The following is a 19,524-nucleotide window of genomic DNA, read 5'->3' as shown; positions in this document are numbered from 1 at the left end:
TACAGCCTGGATGAGTTGGTAAACAAACTCAAAGGGTGCCACCTAGAGGGTGTTGACTGAACAGGTATAAAGACAATGTTGGTGATTTACTGCCACCTGGAGTTATGGAATGTTTGCTCATGAGTATAGTTCATTGGCTGATCCATCCCGATGGCCTGGATGGAATTATGTGATCCTTCCTTATTAAGCCATAGGAAATCCCATCCAGTTGACTACTTACAATATGGTGAAAGTCCTCAATGGCAATGCCCATGCTAAATTGGCTTTTGGGCACTAGAGTCTTCCATTTCTATTGGTGACAGTATAGCAACAAGATGGCATTGAGAATGTGCCGAGATCTTGAAAATAAAAGTTCTCTGTTTCACCTAATGCTCAAGCGGGATGAATCTGGCGGGGATGTGCATGTGAGCTGTCCAATGCCATTGTGCCCTTGAACAAGGCACTTCCCATAAAACTGCTCCACGGCCAACCTTGTCTTCTTCTAATGTGGGTGCTACAGTGGCAAATGGCAGTGCATTTCAGTCTCTCCGTGTACATAGACTGCTATAAAGGTAAGGAAACAAACAAGTTATTATGTAACGCAGAGGAGGGACTTTTATCTTGAAATGTAGGCTACTTGCTGTCTCCTCTCCACACATCTCTTGTCCCTCCTCGGCGATACTGACCCCGCCCTATGGGTCTCCCTGTGCCACTGCAGTGAAACCGACGTTAAAAAGAGAGGGTCAAAAAACAAGAACCTGAATACCACTAGCACCGTGTTTTTGTAATAGCGAGACCCTCTTTTTATATCGTTTTTTTCTCCCCACGTCCACATTTCCTGGTCAACCTATTTCATCATCCAACCGGCAAGATGGTAAGCAAACTGTCGCCACTCTTATTTTCACCCACCAACCAAAAGATAAACACAGTGACTATGGTAACATGCCTGATTTTGTATGAACTATAGCCGACGGGGTTTGTACAGTTTTATCGTGTTATTACCGTGTTATATATGTGTCACCGAGTAAAGAACCCGTTCCTCCCTCGCAATGAAGGAGGAAACGGTTTTCTTGCCAATGTGCCTCTGTATATTGGCCAATGCTATGGCCGATATCTGCCCTTTCTAAGTCGTAACCCTGCTTACACTCTAAACCCAACTTTATCCTGCGATAGATCAAAGGCAACATCACAACAACAAAGTAACTCCATGTTTAAAACCAATGTGCGACACTAGGAGATGAACATGTTACTTTGATGTTTCCCATGTCCGTGAGTGGCTAATTTGACTGATGTCCGACCCTGCCCTAAAAGTCGAATCTGCTTTATAAATAAGACTAACGTTACATGGTGTTTACGTTGCATTTAACAAGCTGGACTAGACATGACCAAATCAAGGAGGGGTGATGAGCAAAGACCCCCCCCCGAAGCGTGTAGCCTACATGTTACAACACTGTTATCACCCTCTTTCATGTCGTGTTGCTACATTGTATCATTTCGTTATTTAACAAAAAAAAAATCAAGACTACAAGGTAGCTACTGTCATATGCGAGCTAATAATGAATGTCTAATTATCAGCCAAGCGTAGACACATACATAATTCTATGACGTACAAACCATTCTTCATATTTAATTGCATGTCATCCATAGGCCTAGGTTAAATACATAGATAGCACATTTCATAGACATGTCAAACTGTTTTGGAATAAGACCTATTCCCTATTGGTAGACGTGTAAAACAGTCAACAGGCTACTCGATTGTCAAGGCTACAACAGCGAGGCTACTCTGGGTTATCGTTGAGTGAGGGCAGGGAAGGCAGAAGGCTGTTGCTTAAAAGCATGGCAGCAGAAATGACCTGATACAGGGACCATATGCTGCCTAGCAATCAAGCACCACCCACATACAGATCGACTGAGCGAGCTCCTGCTAGCGCTAGCTAATGTAAGACAGATAAAAGCCGTGGCGAACCACCAGCACGAGATATGATCCACCCCGACTAGCTGCCTGGAGGCTCTGGCTGTGTGGTGCCTGCCAGACCAGCCCACTCACACCGGATTCAATCAGAGTAACTGTTGCATTGCTTCTAGCACAAGGAACTAATACAATTGTGAATAGGCTTAGAAGATTGTGAATAGGGCTATTAGATTGTGATTAGGTCTATTAGATTGTGAATAGGCCTATACGATTGTGAATAGGCATATACGATTGTGAATAGGTCTATTATATTGTGAATAGGCCAATAAGATTGTGAATAGGTCTATTAGATTGTGAATAGGCCAATACGATTGTGAATAGGTCTATTAGATTGTGAATAGGCCAATACGATTGTGAATAGGTCTATTAGATTGTGAATAGGCCAATACGATTGTGAATAGGTCTATTAGATTGTGAATAGGCCAATAAGATTGTGAATAGGCCTATTAGATTGTGAATAGGCCAATAAGACTGTGAATAGGTTTATTAGATTGTGAATAGGTCTATTAGATTGCGAAGAGGCCTATTAGATTGTGAATAGGTCTATTAGATTGTGAATAGGTCTATTAGATTGTGAATAGGTTTACTAGATTGTGAATAGGCCTATTAGATTGTGAATAGGCCAATACGACTGTGAATAGGCCAATAAGATTGTGAATAGGTCTATTAGATTGTGAATAGGCCTATAGATTGTGAATAGGCCTATAAGATTGTGAATAGGCCAATAAGATTGTGAATAGGCCAATACGATTGTGAATAGGCCAATAAAATTGTGAATAGGCCAATAAGATTGTGAATAGGCCAATAAGATTGTGAATAGGCCAATAAGATTGTGAATAGGCCAATACGATTGTGAATAGGCCTATAAGATTGTGAATAGGCCAATAAGATTGTGAATAGGCCAATAAGATTGTGAATAGGCCAATACGATTGTGAATAGGCCTATAAGATTGTGAATAGGCCAATAAGATTGTGAATAGGCCTATAAGATTGTGAATTGGCCAATAAGATTGTGAATAGGCCAATAAGATTTTGAATAGGCCAATAAGATTGTGAATAGGCCTATAAGATTGTGAATTGGCCAATAAGATTGTGAATAGGCCAATAAGATTGTGAATAGGCCAATAAGATTGTGAATAGGCCTATAACATTGTGAATTGGCCAATAAGATTGTGAATAGGCCAATAAGATTGCATGAGTCCAGGTAGTCTAATTAAACATGCACCACCTCTTATCATAACTGTGCGTCTTTCGACCAATCAGATCAGATCTTTTGCCACTTAATTGATATTTGAACCAATCAGGTTGTGTAAACGTAGATCTCTTGAGTCAGTCCAGGAATCCCAATGAAAGGTGTATGCAGCCTACGATCAAATTAGCTTTGAAGACCTCCGTCCTAAACCCAGGATATCTACTCCAGTCCATGTGGGCCAAACAGTCCGACTGGGACTCAACCGTTCCATCCTGGATCTCAGAATCTCCACGGTCAGGCCAAAGATAAAACAGGGCCAGCTGCTTACAGTCTCTGTGCCTCAGACTGTGGATTTACACTCAGGCAGATTGTTCTTTATAATTTTTTTTTTTTTAAACACCCACCCAGACCCTACAAGGTCTGTCCACACGCACCCACAACTCTCAGACAGAATCATCAATATAATATATGTCATTTAGCAGACGCTATTTATCCAAAGCGACTTACGGGCCCACGCGTGTGTAAAATGTTTACTTACTGCTGGTCCTGGGAATCAAACACACTATCCTGGCATTGCAAGCGCCATGGTTTATCAAATGAGCTACAGGTGTACCACATCAGACGGAAGGATGAAATGCAGCCTTCCTTCAGGAGCATTGGTTTGACACCCCTGCTCGAAACACACATGCTTGAGAGGATTAGCTAGTGAGAGTATTTAGCCTGCTGATGTTTTTATTATTATTTTCAGACTGTTCGCACGTAATCCGTCCACGCGGACTGGTACTCTTTTCTCCTCGTGTGGTAGATACTAGCAATCGTGGTCTGACTGCACTGCTACAGAGAATGCATTGAGACAAGAGGGACAAAATAATGCCTTGAAGAAAGCAAATGGTACATATTTGACAAAACAAATCAAGCAGGATAGTTGTAATCAATGAGTCATTATAATGAATTAACAATGAGGCCATTTAGGAGACACTTTTATCCCAACGTGAAAAACAGTAGTCCATGCATACATTTTAGTATGGCGACCCCAGCGGAATTCGAACACACGGCCCTGGTGTTGCCAGTTTACCAACTCAGCCACACAGGACCATCAAAACATTACCAACTCAGCCACACAGGACCAGCAAAACATTACCAACTCAGCCACACAGGACCAGCAAAACATTACCAACTCAGCCACACAGGACCAGCAAAACATTACCAACTCAGCCACACAGGACGACCAAAACATTACCAACTCAGCCACACAGGACCAGCAAAACATTACCAACTCAGCCACACAGGACCAGCAAAACATTACCAACTCAGCCACACAGGACCAGCAAAACATTACCAACTCAGCCACACAGGACGACCAAAACATTACCAACTCAGCCACACAGGACCACCAAAACATTACCTTTTGATCTCAAGTAGGGCTTCTCCTAATAGTCAAGACTGAAACCTCTATGACTGGGTTTACACAGGCAGCCCAATTCGGATCTTATGCCCAATTATGGTCAAAAGATCTGATCCGATTGGTCAGAAGACAAATTAGTGGCAAAAGATCTGATCCGATTGGTCAGAAGACAAATTAGTGGCAAAAGATCAAAATTGGGCTGCCTGTGTAAACTTAAAAAAGAGAGGTCAAATTGAGCCAAAATAATGCCTCAAAGAAAGCAAATGGCAAAGGTACGACAGAACAAATCGGTTGCTTAGTTACTGCTAGGTTTACTTGAATCGATAAGCCTTCAAAACATTGCATCATCATCATCATGACCTCGTGGCTTAGCGCTCCTCCTGAAAGCTCTAATTAGTATGACACATCATGGCAAACCCTAATATAGCATATGCATCATCATCTCCCCGATAGGTCTGTGCTATGGGGTTACACTTTACATTAAGTTAGACTTTATAAAGGCTGTACAAAGGGGGTTGCAAGTTGTTTATAAAAAATATATTATATAGATTTGCGGTTGACATAGGAACAAGGGAACAAGGGGTGCCGAGGGATCTCCTTTCCCTCCTCACCCACACTAACTTTTACAAAATTCTAAATTGCAATGCTTTTCTTTCATTGTTAGGTCTGTTATGCATGAATGTGATGGCTCGCTGTTTGATGTTGGCATTTCATGCCTGAGTTTGTCCATTTTACAAATTAAATAGTCATTAAAGTAATTAGCAACATCAAAAGGTTGTTTCTGGCCATAATTTAATTTAAAGTACTCCAGATATTTTTTTCCCCATCATTCTTTATATACATTATCTTGGTTTCATAATACAATTTCTTCCTACTTTTTCATCGGTATAGTCACATAATTTCTCAATTTTACAATACGTCAGCCAATCAGATGTGCAGCCAGACTTATTAGCCACTCCTATTGCTTCATTACTGTCAACCATACAGCTTTTCAGTCAATTCCTCATCTATATACGGGACCTTAACAGTTCAGTCAATTCCTCATCAATATATGGAGCCTTAACAGTTCTAACAGTCCATTCCTCAACTATATACGGAGCCTTAACAGTTCAGTCAATTCCTCATCAATATACGGAGCCTTAACAGTTCTAACAGTCAATTCCTCATCTATATACGGGGCCTTAACAGTTCTAACAGTCAATTCCTCATCTATATACGGGGCCTTAACAGTTCTAACAGTCAATTCCTCATCTATATACAGGGCCTTAACAGTTCTAACAGTCAATTCCTCATCTATATACGGGAGCCTTAACAGTTCTAACAGTCAATTCCTCATCAATATACGGAGCCTTAACAGTTCTAACAGTCAATTCCTCATCTATATACGGGGCCTTAACAGTTCTAACAGTCAATTCCTCATCTATATACGGGGCCTTAACAGTTCTAACAGTCAATTCCTCATCTATATACGGGGCCTTAACAGTTCTAACAGTCAATTCCTCATCAATATACTGAGCCTTAACAGTTCAGTCAATTCCTCATCTATATACGGGGCCTTAACAGTTCTAACAGTCAATTCCTCATCAATATACTGAGCCTTAACAGTTCAGTCAATTCCTCATCTATATACGGGGCCTTAACAGTTCTAACAGTCAATTCCTCATCTATATACGGGGCCTTAACAGTTCAGTCAATTCCTCATCTATATACGGGGCCTTAACAGTTCTAACAGTCAATTCCTCATCTATATACGGGGCCTTAACAGTTCAGTCAATTCCTCATCTATATACGGGGCCTTAACAGTTCTAACAGTCAATTCCTGATCTATATACGGGGCCTTAACAGTTCTAACAGTCAATTCCTCATCTATATACGGGGGCCTTAACAGTTCTAACAGTCAATTCCTCATCTATATACGGGGCCTTAACAGTTCAGTCAATTCCTCATCTATATACGGGGCCTTAACAGTTCTAACAGTCAATTCCTCATCTATATACGGGGCCTTAACAGTTCAGTCAATTCCTCATCTATATACGGAGCCTTAACAGTTCTAACAGTCAATTCCTCATCTATATACGGAGCCTTAACAGTTCTAAAAGTCAATTCCTCATCTATATACGGAGCCTTAACAGTTCTAAAAGTCAATTCCTCATCAATATACTGAGCCTTAACAGTTCTAACAGTCAATTCCTCATCTATATACGGGGCCTTAACAGTTCTAACAGTCAATTCCTCATCTATATACGGGGCCTTAACAGTTCTAACAGTCAATTCCTCATCTATATACGGAGCCTTAACAGTTCTAACAGTCAATTCCTCATCAATATACGGAGCCTTAACAGTTCTAACAGTCAATTCCTCATCTATATACGGGGCCTTAACAGTTCTAACAGTCAATTCCTCATCTATATACGGGAGCCTTAACAGTTCTAACAGTCAATTCCTCATCTATATACGGGGCCTTAACAGTTCAGTCAAATCCTCATCTATATACGGGGCCTTAACAGTTCTAACAGTCAATTCCTCATCTATATACGGGGCCTTAACAGTTCTAACAGTCAATTCCTCATCTATATACGGGGCCTTAACAGTTCTAACAGTCAATTCCTCATCAATATACGGGGCCTTAACAGTTCTAACAGTCAATTCCTCATCTATATACGGGGCCTTAACAGTTCAGTCAATTCCTCATCTATATACGGGGCCTTAACAGTTCTAACAGTCAATTCCTCATCTATATACGGGGCCTTAACAGTTCAGTCAATTCCTCATCTATATACGGGGCCTTAACAGTTCTAACAGTCAATTCCTCATCTATATACGGGGCCTTAACAGTTCTAACAGTCAATTCCTCATCTATATACGGAGCCTTAACAGTTCTAACAGTCAATTCCTCATCAATATACGGAGCCTTAACAGTTCTAACAGTCAATTCCTCATCTATATACAGAGCCTTAACAGTTCTAACAGTCAGTTCCTCATCTATATACGGGGCCTTAACAGTTCTAACAGTCAATTCCTCATCTATATACGGAGCCTTAACAGTTCTAACAGTCAGTTCCTCATCTATATACGGAGCCTTAACAGTTCTAACAGTCAATTCCTCATCTATATACGGAGCCTTAACAGTTCTAACAGTCAGTTCCTCATCTATATACGGGGCCTTAACAGTTCTAACAGTCAATTCCTCATCTATATACGGGAGCCTTAACAGTTCTAACAGTCAATTCCTCATCAATATACGGGGCCTTAACAGTTCTAACAGTCAATTCCTCATCAATATACGGAGCCTTAACAGTTCTAACAGTCAATTCCTCATCTATATACGGAGCCTTAACAGTTCTAACAGTCAATTCCTCATCAATATACGGAGCCTTAACAGTTCTAACAGTCAATTCCTCATCTATATACGGAGCCTTAACAGTTCTAACAGTCAATTCCTCATCAATATACGGAGCCTTAACAGTTCTAACAGTCAATTCCTCATCTATATACGGAGCCTTAACAGTTCTAACAGTCAATTCCTCATCTATATACGGAGCCTTAACAGTTCTAACAGTCAGTTTCGTAATCAATATACGGAGCCTTAACAGTTCTAACAGTCAATTCCTCATCAATATACGGAGCCTTAACAGTTCTAACAGTCAGTTTCGTAATCAATATACGGGAGCCTTAACAGTTCTAACAGTCAATTCCTCATCAATATACGGAGCCTTAACAGTTCAGTCAATTCCTCATCAATATACGGAGCCTTAACAGTTCTAACAGTCAGTTCCTCATCAATATACGGAGCCTTAACAGTTCAGTCAATTCCTCATCTATATACGGAGCCTTAACAGTTCTAACAGTCAATTCCTCATCAATATACGGAGCCTTAACAGTTCAGTCAATTCCTCATCTATATACGGAGCCTTAACAGTTCTAACAGTCAATTCCTCATCAATATACGGAGCCTTAACAGTTCTAACAGTCAATTCCTCATCAATATACGGAGCCTTAACAGTTCAGTCAATTCCTCATCTATATACGGAGCCTTAACAGTTCTAACAGTCAATTCCTCATCAATATACGGGGCCTTAACAGTTCAGTCAATTCCTCATCTATATACGGAGCCTTAACAGTTCAGTCAATTCCTCATCAATATACGGGGCCTTAACAGTTCAGTCAATTCCTCATCAATATACGGAGCCTTAACAGTTCTAACAGTCAGTTTCGTAATCAATATACGGGGCCTTAACAGTTCTAACAGTCAGTTTCGTAATCAATATACTGAGCCTTAACAGTTCAGTCAATTCCTCATCAATATACGGAGCCTTAACAGTTCTAACAGTCAGTTTCGTAATCAATATACGGGGCCTTAACAGTTCTAACAGTCAGTTTCGTAATCAATATACTGAGCCTTAACAGTTCAGTCAATTCCTCATCTATATACGGAGCCTTAACAGTTCAGTCAATTCCTCATCAATATACGGGGCCTTAACAGTTCAGTCAATTCCTCATCAATATACGGGGCCTTAACAGTTCTAACAGTCAGTTTCGTAATCAATAATTGGAAGAAACAATTCCATAAATGCATCAAGTGCAGTGCCTGGGAGCTCCTCATTACACACATCAGACCAACTTATATTTTCTCATCTTCAACATAAGGAATCACTAGAAAACCTGATATCCTTCTTTAGGCCACTATATGATGGTCACTACATCCAATGGGCGTGGATACAGAGTTCTGGAAGCATTAGTAAAAGATGTGATCCATACACTTGTATGATACAGTTCCTGTACTGTTTGTAAACACCCTGGTAGGTTGATTAGTCATTTGAACCAGATTACAGGCCCTGGTTACAGAGAGTGGGTCTACCTTCTTGAGTGGACAGCTTGATGAAAACCAGTCTATATTCAGGTCTAAAAAAAAAGATAAATAGACCTATTTGTCAACATGGCACATTTTACCAAGATAATAGACACATATGAGATACGGTCTGAACATTATTTTGGGGTTCGTTGTGATGGCCTGTTTGGGATTTGGACTCCTGTTTTGTAGAAATAATAAGGACATTTCGACCAGATAAACATCCCTTTTCCCTTTTTACCAGATAGATATCTTAATTTGCCTAGTTTGGTTTGATGTAGGGATGCATTAGCTGAACCAACAGTGTTGCCAGACTGATAATCATGCAAAATGTGTGTTGTAGTCTAATTGATTCTGAATGAAACATGCATTATTGATGAACAAACACACGGATAGTGGCTCTACCTTTCCCTCTCTCTCTGTCTCTCTCTCTCTCTCTCTCTCTCTCTCTCTCTCTCTGTCTCTCTCTCTCTCTCTCTCTCTCTCTCCCTCTCCCCCTCTCTCTCTCTCTCTCTCTCTCTCTCTCTCTCCCTCTCCCCCCCTCTCTCTCTCTCTCTCTCTCCTCTGAGATGCTTCATTTACATCTTAAGACGCATATTAAGATGTGACCTTAAAGCATCTAGTTTATTGAGGAGATGTGTTATGTCTGACACAACCAGCCGTGTTATTTCTGACAAAGGAAATGTGTTAAGTCTGGAACAACCATCCTCCACAGAGTTGATGTGAGGCCTTAACTTTGTAACTCTGTAATCCTAAATCTCCTTTCTTAACCCTTACCTCACTCAACCTGCATTTGACCAGTGTAGGCTACATATACAGACCTTAATTTATGTTTTTAAATAGTGCTTTGTCACTTTTCTTGGAACGGGACTGACCATACCTTTATGGTTATGTGCTTTGCCACGTCTGGGATTGATATTCGTATGACGGAAAGTGTGATGTATCGCGTATGTTATATGGAACACCAGGGAACTACCCAAGTCAGCATTGGGGTATTGTGATGTGTGTGTGTGTGTGTGTGTGTGTGTGTGTGTGTGTGTGTGTCATTTGTTGTTATGAGATCAGGGAAAGTCACATTCTAATCCCATGTAACCCCTTGCTAATCGCTGTTCTTAACATACCTTTGCAGGTCTAGACTGGAGGTAACACTGCCCCTTAGAGGGAATACTGTGTGTGTATGTGTGTATGTGTGTGTGTGTGTGTGTGTGTGTGTTACACTGTCAGGAGATGTTTTCCCATCACTTTATTCTTGGGTGTAGCTAGGAATTATCCTGGCTGTATACTCCTCTATTCTCAATGATTATCTTGTCTGGATACTCCTCTATTCTCAATGATTATCTTGTCTGGATACTCCTCTATTCTCAATTATTATCCTGTCTGGATACTCCTCTATTCTCAATTATTATCCTGTCTGGATACTCCTCTATTCTCAATGATTGTCCTGTCTGGATACTTCTCTATTCTCAATGATTATCCTGGCTGGATACTCCTCTATTCTCAATGATTATCCTGTCTGGATACTTCTCTATTCTCATTGATTATCCTGTCTGGATACTTCTCTATTCTCAATGATTATCCTGGCTGGATACTTGCAGGCCTGCAGGGCTAGGGTATCTCCCACTCAGTCAGGCACAACAAACACACACACACACACACACACACACACACACACACACACACACACACACACACACACACACACACACACACACACACACACACACACACACACACACACAGGGAACTCCCTACTGGCTCCCACCCACGTTTTGGATTGCCAGGTTTTCTCCATGTAGTTAGATAGATTGAGTACTGTCACTGTGGCTAGCTGTTGTGGGCGAGGGGGACGGCAGTGCTGGACCGTGATAGACGGTTGGAGGAGGGTGGAGTGCTGGCAGCCCATATATTTACTGCACTGCAGCCAATACCAGGTGTCCCCAATTTCAGGGAGAGAAGGATATGTCCCTGTAAACCCAAGCACTACTGTACAAAAAGCTTATTTTAAATTCTTGTTTTATAGTTATTTTTTATAGCAGTAGTATCATTGAGAAATAGCTAATAGATAAGGAAGTATGAGAATGGTGCTGGAAGGGACAGCAGACATTTTATGGGCTCCTGACCCATTTTCTGAGCTGATTTTAACCATTTTTTTGTACATATTGTTTCCGCCATTGTTTCCTATGACCTGAAAAAAGAGCTTCTCAACATCAGAACAGCTATCACTAACCTCCATTTTGGATGAAGATTTCTACTTCGGTGAGTCGGCAGCGCAGGGCATACTGCTCACCCCCGGGACCAGGTCCTTAATCCCCGACACTCGGAAGAGGAAGAGACGGCGAAATAGAGGCCGACGAGCAGGTACACCGATGAATCTACTGCGGCGGGTGAATAATACACCCTGTGTTCTATTGGCGAAATGTCACTGGAGAATAAACTGGACGAACTCGGTTCGAGACAATCGTATCAACTCAAACAGGGAGTACCAGTGACGTGCTCAATACGGAAGTGGCCCGATGAAGTGGATGCTCAACTACAGGACTGTTTCGCAAGCACATACTGGAATATGTTCCGGGATTCATCTGATGGCATGGAGGAGTACACCAGATCAGTCACTGACTTCAATTAATAAGTGCCTCGATGACGTCGTCCCCACAGTACATATCCCAACCAGAAGCCATGGATTACGGGCAGCATCCGCACTGAGCTAAAGGCTAGAGCTGACGCTTTCAAGGAGCGGGACTCTAACCCGGACTCTTGTAATAAATCCCGCTATGCCCTCCGGCAAACATTCAAACAGGCAAAAGGTCAAAACAGGACTAAGATTGAATCCTACTACACCGGCTCTGATACTCTTTGCATGTGGCAGGGCTGGCACACTATCACGGGTTGCAAAGGGATACCCAGCCACGAGCTGCCCAGTGAGCGAGCCAACCAGACGAGCTAAATGCCTTCAATTTTAGTCTTTTATCAGACGCTCTTATCCAGAGTGACTTACAGTAGTGAGTGCATACATTTTCATACTTTTTTACATACGGGTCCCCTGTGGGAATCTAACCTACAATCTTGGCGTTGCAAGCACCACGCTCTACCAACTGAGCTACACGCTTCAAAGCAAGCAACACTGAACCATGCGTGAGAGCACCAGCTGTTCCAGACAACTGTTTGATCGCGCTCTCCGTAGCCGATGTGAGTAAGACCTTTAACGCATTACCAGGACGCGTACTCAAAGCATGCGCTGACCAGCGGGCAAGTGCCTTCACTGCTTAGTCCCCTCCTGTACTCCTTGTTTTCCTACAACTGTGTGCCTGTGCACCACTCCAACACCATCATTAAGTTTGCCTTCGACACAACGGTGATCACTGACGAACGATGAGACTGCCAAAAGGGAGGAGGTCAGAGACCTGGCAGTGTGGTGCCAGGACAACAACCTCTTCCTCAACATCAGCAAGACAAAGGAGCTGATTGTGGACTACAGGAAAAGGAAGGCCGAACACGCCCCATTCACATCAACAGGGCTTGAGTGGAGCGGGTCGAGAGCTTCAAGTTCCTTGGTGTCCACATCTCTAAGGATCTATCATGGTCCAAACACACCAACACAGTCGTAAAGAGGGCACTACAATACCTCTTCTCCTCAGGAGGCTTAAAAGATTTGGCATGGACCCTTAGATCCTTGTAAAGTTATTCAGCTGCACCATGGAGAGCATCTTGACTGGCAGCATCATCGCTTGGTATGGCAACTGCTTGGCTACTGACGGCAAGGCACTTCAAGTTTTTTTGACTCATCACATATGCTACTGCTGCTACTGCTACTACTACTGCTACTGCTACTGCTACTACTACTGTTACTACTATTACTACTACGGTTACTAATACTGCTACTGTTACTGCTACTACTACTGTTACTGCTACTACTACTGTTACTGTTACTGCTACTACTACTGTTACTGCTACTACTACTGTTACTGTTACTGCTACTACTACTGCTACTGCTACTACTGCTACTACTACTGCTACTGCTACTGTTACTACTACTGTTACTGCTACTACTACTACTACTGCTACTGCTACTGTTACTGTTACTGCTACTACTACTGTTACTGTTACTGCTACTACTACTGTTACTGCTACTGTTACTACTACTGTTACTGCTACTGCTACTACTAGTACTACTGCTGCTGTTACTGTTACTGCTAATACTACTACTGTTATTGCTACTGTTACTGCTACTACTACTACTACTACTGTTACTGCTACTATTACTACTGCTACTACTACTACTGTTATTGCTACTGTTACTGCTACTACTACTGCTACTGCTATTGTTACTGCTACTGCAACTACTGCTACTGCTACAGTTACTGCTACTGCTACTACTGCTACTACTACTACTGTTATTGCTACTGTTACTGCTACTACTACTACTGATATGGCTACTGTTACTGCTACTACTACTGTTACTACTACTGTTACTGCTACTATTACTACTGCTACTACTACTACTGTTATTGTTACTGTTACTGCTACTGCTACTGTTACTGCTACTACTACTGTTACTACTACTGTTATTGCTACTGCTACTGTTACTGCTACTACTACTGTTACTACTACTGTTACTGCTACTACTACTGTTACTACTACTGTTACTGCTACTGCTACTGTTACTGCTACTACTACTACTGTTACTACTACTGTTATTGCTACTGCTACTGTTACTGCTACTACTACTGTTACTACTACTGTTACTGCTACTACTACTGTTACTACTACTGTTACTGCTACTGCTACTGTTACTGCTACTACTACTACTGTTACTACTACTGTTATTGCTACTGCTACTGACGTGACGTTGTATTAGTACTGTTGCTCATCGAATGATTAAAGTTTCTAATTGCGTGATTAACTGAATCAAGCAATTATTAACTCATTAACCTGGGGCACCATGGGAAAACTAGTTTTTATTGAGTTTCTATTTCCCAAATTAACTAAAAAAATATCAGAATATTGATTTAACAACAGCCAGTTGCCTCTACCAATCTCGTTCTGAACGTCGTATAGCCCGTGAGTCTGCACGGACCCGGGTCTCACCAATGAGTTCCTACCACACCAATCTTAGTTTAATAATTATTTACTAAAAAGCTAAAGTGATGATAAAAGATACACATAGACATAACACATTATAGGCTATTGATTAGGACTTAGTATAACAGGCCAACACACTATGGCGCATGTCACCCACAATGGGGATTTCAATAGAGAGAGAAAACAGAAAGTACACAAGAGAAATCTACATTTGGGTGAATTTCTCTGCTATGCTATTCTAACCCTAGCCTTGCCCCAAACTGCCGCTCTTATGGGTCAGAATATAATGATGTAATTACGTGGGGATGATCTCCGAGGATTCTCTGCGTAGGCCTTCAGCTGTTCGATGACGCACTACTCCGACGCACCTCTCTGAGAGTCCTCCCGATGTCAGTGTCCTTTTTGGCTTAGGAGTCTCCCTTGCTCTGGAAGGGGTCTTCTGAGGACAGACAGCTCTGTAGCTCAGAGCTCACAGCATAGTAATGAAACCCTTTAGATACCACGATTCGATGGGAGATGGAGGCTAGGTGGTTAGACTTGAATTCACCCGCTTAGACACAGCTACTCATCCGTAGCTTGGGTAGAAAAGGATTTCTTTGTCCTCAAACTTGCGTTGCGTTCTGGGTTCGTTGACTTTTTAGACCTTGCTGCAGATGTGGTCACGTAGGTCTCCTGTAAATTCTATACTCACAGGTTTTATACCCTCGTGTCAGAAGTGGGCGTAACCGCCTTTAGGGCAATTCTCTGGGCGTACCAAGTTAATGAGGCAAGGTCTAGATGTTATTCAAATCCAATTTTAGACAACTAACTGTTACATTTCATCTTCCCCAAAACATTCTCTTTGATTTGGATATTTTCTATACAACGTACAATGTATAAACATCAAACATATACTAGGAAAACTCTTCACATTACAATGTTTTCGTAATAACGACACCTATTAACCTTTAATAAAAAAACAAAAATGACATACATTTTCATATTCCATCTATCGTCATGACGACCATTGTGGCTGACGGAAACCATTGTCCCAAAGTGCCTTTAGTTCATGTTAATGTTCTGAGGCTGGGTCTCCATAGTAACAGGACAAAGGAATTTGTCTGTGGCCTGAGATTTACCAGGGGTGTGAGGGGTCATAAACCCCCCACATCTTCAGACCCCTGGATCTCTCCTCCTCTGTTGGGGTTGGGAGATAATCTGTAGGGTTGTGATCTCCTGTAACCTGACCTGATCAGGACAGTCATGCCACTACTGTTACTGTTACTGCTACTACTACTGCTACTGCTACTGTTACTGTTAATTCTACTGTTACTGTTACTGCTACTACTACTGCTACTGCTACTGTTACTGTTACTGTTACTGCTACTACTACTGCTACTGTTACTGCTACTGCTACTGCTACTGCTACTGTTACTGTTACTGCTACTACTACTGCTACTGCTACTGTTACTGCTACTGTTACTGTTACTGCTACTACTACTGCTACTGTTACTGTTACTGCTACTACTACTGCTACTGCAACTGTTACTGCTACTGTTACTGTTACTGCTACTACTACTGCTACTGCTACTGTTACTGTTACTACTACTGTTACTGTTACTGTTACTGCTACTGTTACTGTTACTACTACTGTTACTGTTACTGTTACTGTTACTGTTACTACTACTGTTACTGCTACTGCTACTGTTACTACTACTGTTACTGTTACTGCTACTGTTACTGTTACTGCTACTGTTACTGTTACTGTTACTACTACTGTTACTGTTACTGTTACTGTTACTACTACTGTTACTGCTACTGCTACTGTTACTGTTACTACTACTGCTACTGTTACTGCTACTACTACTGTTACTGTTACTGTTACTGCTACTGTTACTACTACTGTTACTGTTACTGCTACTGTTACTGCTACTACTACTGTTACTGCTACTGTTACTGTTACTGCTACTGCTACTGTTACTGTTACTGCTAATACTACTGTTACTGTTACTGTTACTGCTACTGTTACTGTTACTGCTACTGCTACTGTTACTGTTACTGCTAATACTACTGTTACTGTTACTGCTACTGTTACTGTTACTGTTACTGCTACTGTTACTGCTACTACTACTGTTACTGCTACTGTTACTGTTACTGTTACTGCTAATACTACTGTTACTGCTACTACTACTGTTACTACTTCTACAGTTATTGCTACTATTACTACTACTACTACTACTACTACTACTACAGCTACTGCTACTGCTACTACTACTACTACTAATACTACTACTACTACTACTGCTACTACTACTATTACTACTGTTATTGCTACTGCTACTGTTACTGCTACTGTTACTGTTACTGCTACTGTTACTGTTACTGCTACTGCTACTGTTACTGCTAATACTACTGTTACTGTTACTGCTACTGTTACTGCTACTGTTACTGCTACTACTACTGTTACTGCTACTGTTACTGTTACTGTTACTGCTAATACTACTGTTACTGCTACTACTACTGTTACTACTACTACAGTTATTGCTACTATTACTACTACTACTACTACTACTACTACTACTACAGCTACTGCTACTGCTACTACTACTACTACTAATACTACTACTACTACTACTGCTACTGCTACTACTACTACAGTTACTGCTACTGCTTCTACTACTACTACAGTTACTGCTACTGCTTCTACTACTACTACTGCTACTGCTACTACAGTTACTACTGCTACTACTATTACTGCTACTACTACTACAGTTACTACTACTGCTACTACTACTACTACTATTACTGCTACTGCTACTACAGTTACTACTACTGCTACTGTTACTGTTGCTGCTACTGTTGCTTCTGCTACTTATTCTAAAATGGATAACATTATTTATTTTTCCTTGTCAATCTACACACAATCCCCATAATGACAAAGCAAAAACACAATTTAATTAAAAAATACCTTATTTATATAAAGTATTCAGACCCTTTGCTATGAGAATCGAAATTGAGCTCAGGTGCATCCTGTTTCAATTGATCATCCTTGAGATGTTTCGACAACTTGATTAGAGGCCACCTGTTGTAAATTAAATTGATTGGACATGATTTCCCACAGTTGACAGTGCATGTCAGAGCAAAAACCAAGCCATTAGGTCGAAAGAATTGTCCGTAGAGCTCCAAGACAGGATTGCGTCGAGGCACAGATCTGAGGAAGGGTATCAAAAAATGTATGCAGCATTTAAGGTCCCCAAAAACACAGTGGCCTCCATCATTCTTAAATGGAAGAAGTTTGGAACTACCAAGACTCTTCCCAGAGCTGGCCTCCAGGCCAAACTGAGCAATTTGGGAAGACGGGCCTTGGTCAGGGAGGTGACAATGACACGGCTGACCCAGATCTGGGACTCGGGCTACCTGTAGCCTGCATTGCCACGCTACGGATCAGTTGATAGAGCATGGCGCTTGCAACAGACAGGATTGTGGGTTCGATTCCCAGGGCCGTCCCATGATGTAAAATATATAGCACACGTAAGTCGCTTTGGATAAAGCGTGTGCTATGTGGCATGTATTGTTACCAGCTTGCCTGCCTGTTGTCTGTAGCCCACTTTAGGCCTACCTACACAACCGTGAGAGATGAGTTCACCATGATCTCATTAGTTCATTATGAGTCATCCCCATAGTAACGAGAGAAGCCATTGCGTGGTTATGAAAACGAGGGCCACGTCAGGTGTCGGTTGGGTTAACGGATGTCACCGGGTTGTAGAGGTTACATATTGATGTGTGTGAAGCGAGCTATAATTAGGCTCTGCTTTTTTTTATACTGTTTGGCTACTTTGTGGGAAATGTTAAAATAATTCATGATAAGATCATAAGCTCATTTTTTGTTTTCTGTTGTAAACCTATTTTGCTACCGTGTTCCCTAATGAACCCCATGTTCTATCTATCAGTCCCTGACTGATTTCCTTATATGAACTGCGACTCAGCCAAAAATCTTTGAAATTGTTGCATGTTGCGTTTATATATTTTTTTGTTCGGTGTACAATGTTTTGTATTAAAATCTCCATTTTGAGATCGTAGCAGTGGGATAAGGAGTAGTTCCTCTGCGTGTCTGAAACACCTCAAATACGTCATGAGGATTGTATCTCGTAGGTCTCCCACGTTTGACCAGTATTTCTGTTTGTTTTTTTACCTTGAATGCACATGACGCAAACATGTCTCACCTCTCGACAGTTTGTCCCGCATTTCTCACCTATTGCCTTCTGTTTCTCCTCTGTAGGGAAATGAAGCAAGTTACCCCCTGGAAATGTGCTCGCATTGTAAGTGTCTTTCATTTACTAACTGCCCGTTCTTAGCCAGAAAAGGAAACCTCCTCCCTCTGCCCTCTCCTACTTTTGCTTGTCTGGTCTTGCTTGCTGTATCTGTTTTCTCAGACTAGCCGACATTGTCACAGAGCTTCAAACGCTCCAAAGAAACCCAACCAAAACACAGACAGCGTAGATATGTAGATTAAACTAAGACGACACTGAGGGGCTCTGCCAGGCTTTCTGCTGGAACCAGGGGAGACGCACAGGGACAAGCAAGCAGCCTGAGGAGAGACTTAATTAGTCTGGGATATATCCAGCTCCATAAGGACCCCCCCCCCCTCTCCCCACAGACCATGCTTCTCCTCCAACCTTCCTCTCCCTATATCAACAGCTGTTCACCTCATCAGCCAGACAGGCAGAAAAAAGAGAAAGACAGAAATAGTGACAGACAGACAGACTGATGGTCCCAATTCTCTCCCTAGTCCTTGTCCTTGGCCCCAACTCTTCAATGTTTGTTTGCAATACTGTTGAAGCTCCACTCCAATGCTCAGACAGACAGACAGACAGACAGACAGACAGACAGACAGACAGACAGACAGACAGACAGACAGACAGACAGACAGATACTCCCGTGACTATCCCTCAGCCCAATTACTATTCTTCCTCCGCCTCCCCACACTTGTTCACTTCCCTGAAGGATTTTAAAAGCTTTGGGAATTGAACCTCTTACCCCAGCTCCAATATCCATCATGAGCTAATGGC

At 41.7% G+C, this 19,524-nt stretch overlaps 1 protein-coding gene and 1 long non-coding RNA gene across 3 annotated transcripts in view; one reads left to right on the top strand and one right to left on the bottom strand.

The window, feature by feature from the left end:
* The window catches only part of LOC118942075 (uncharacterized), a 784,985-nt gene that overhangs the window by 240,225 nt on the left and 525,236 nt on the right, over positions 1-19,524 (bottom strand). The gene's annotated exons all lie outside the window — the stretch shown is intronic.
* canb1 (Calcineurin subunit B) overlaps positions 633-19,524 on the top strand; it is a 45,323-nt gene continuing 26,431 nt past the window's right edge. The window contains 2 exon segments of one of the 2 annotated variants that reach the window (NM_001160568.1): positions 718-853; positions 18,735-18,774. In NM_001160568.1, coding sequence (NP_001154040.1) covers positions 851-853; positions 18,735-18,774 — 43 coding nt within the window. In that variant the 5' untranslated portion in view covers positions 718-850. 2 annotated transcript variants of the gene reach the window in all.

Source organism: Oncorhynchus mykiss, chromosome 20 (genome assembly GCF_057628025.1).
Source record: "Oncorhynchus mykiss isolate SJ-2025 chromosome 20, ASM5762802v1, whole genome shotgun sequence".
NCBI classification, from domain to species: Eukaryota; Metazoa; Chordata; class Actinopteri; order Salmoniformes; family Salmonidae; genus Oncorhynchus; species Oncorhynchus mykiss.
Note: the sequence above shows the minus strand (reverse complement) of the source record. Positions and strands in the feature narration are given on the sequence as shown.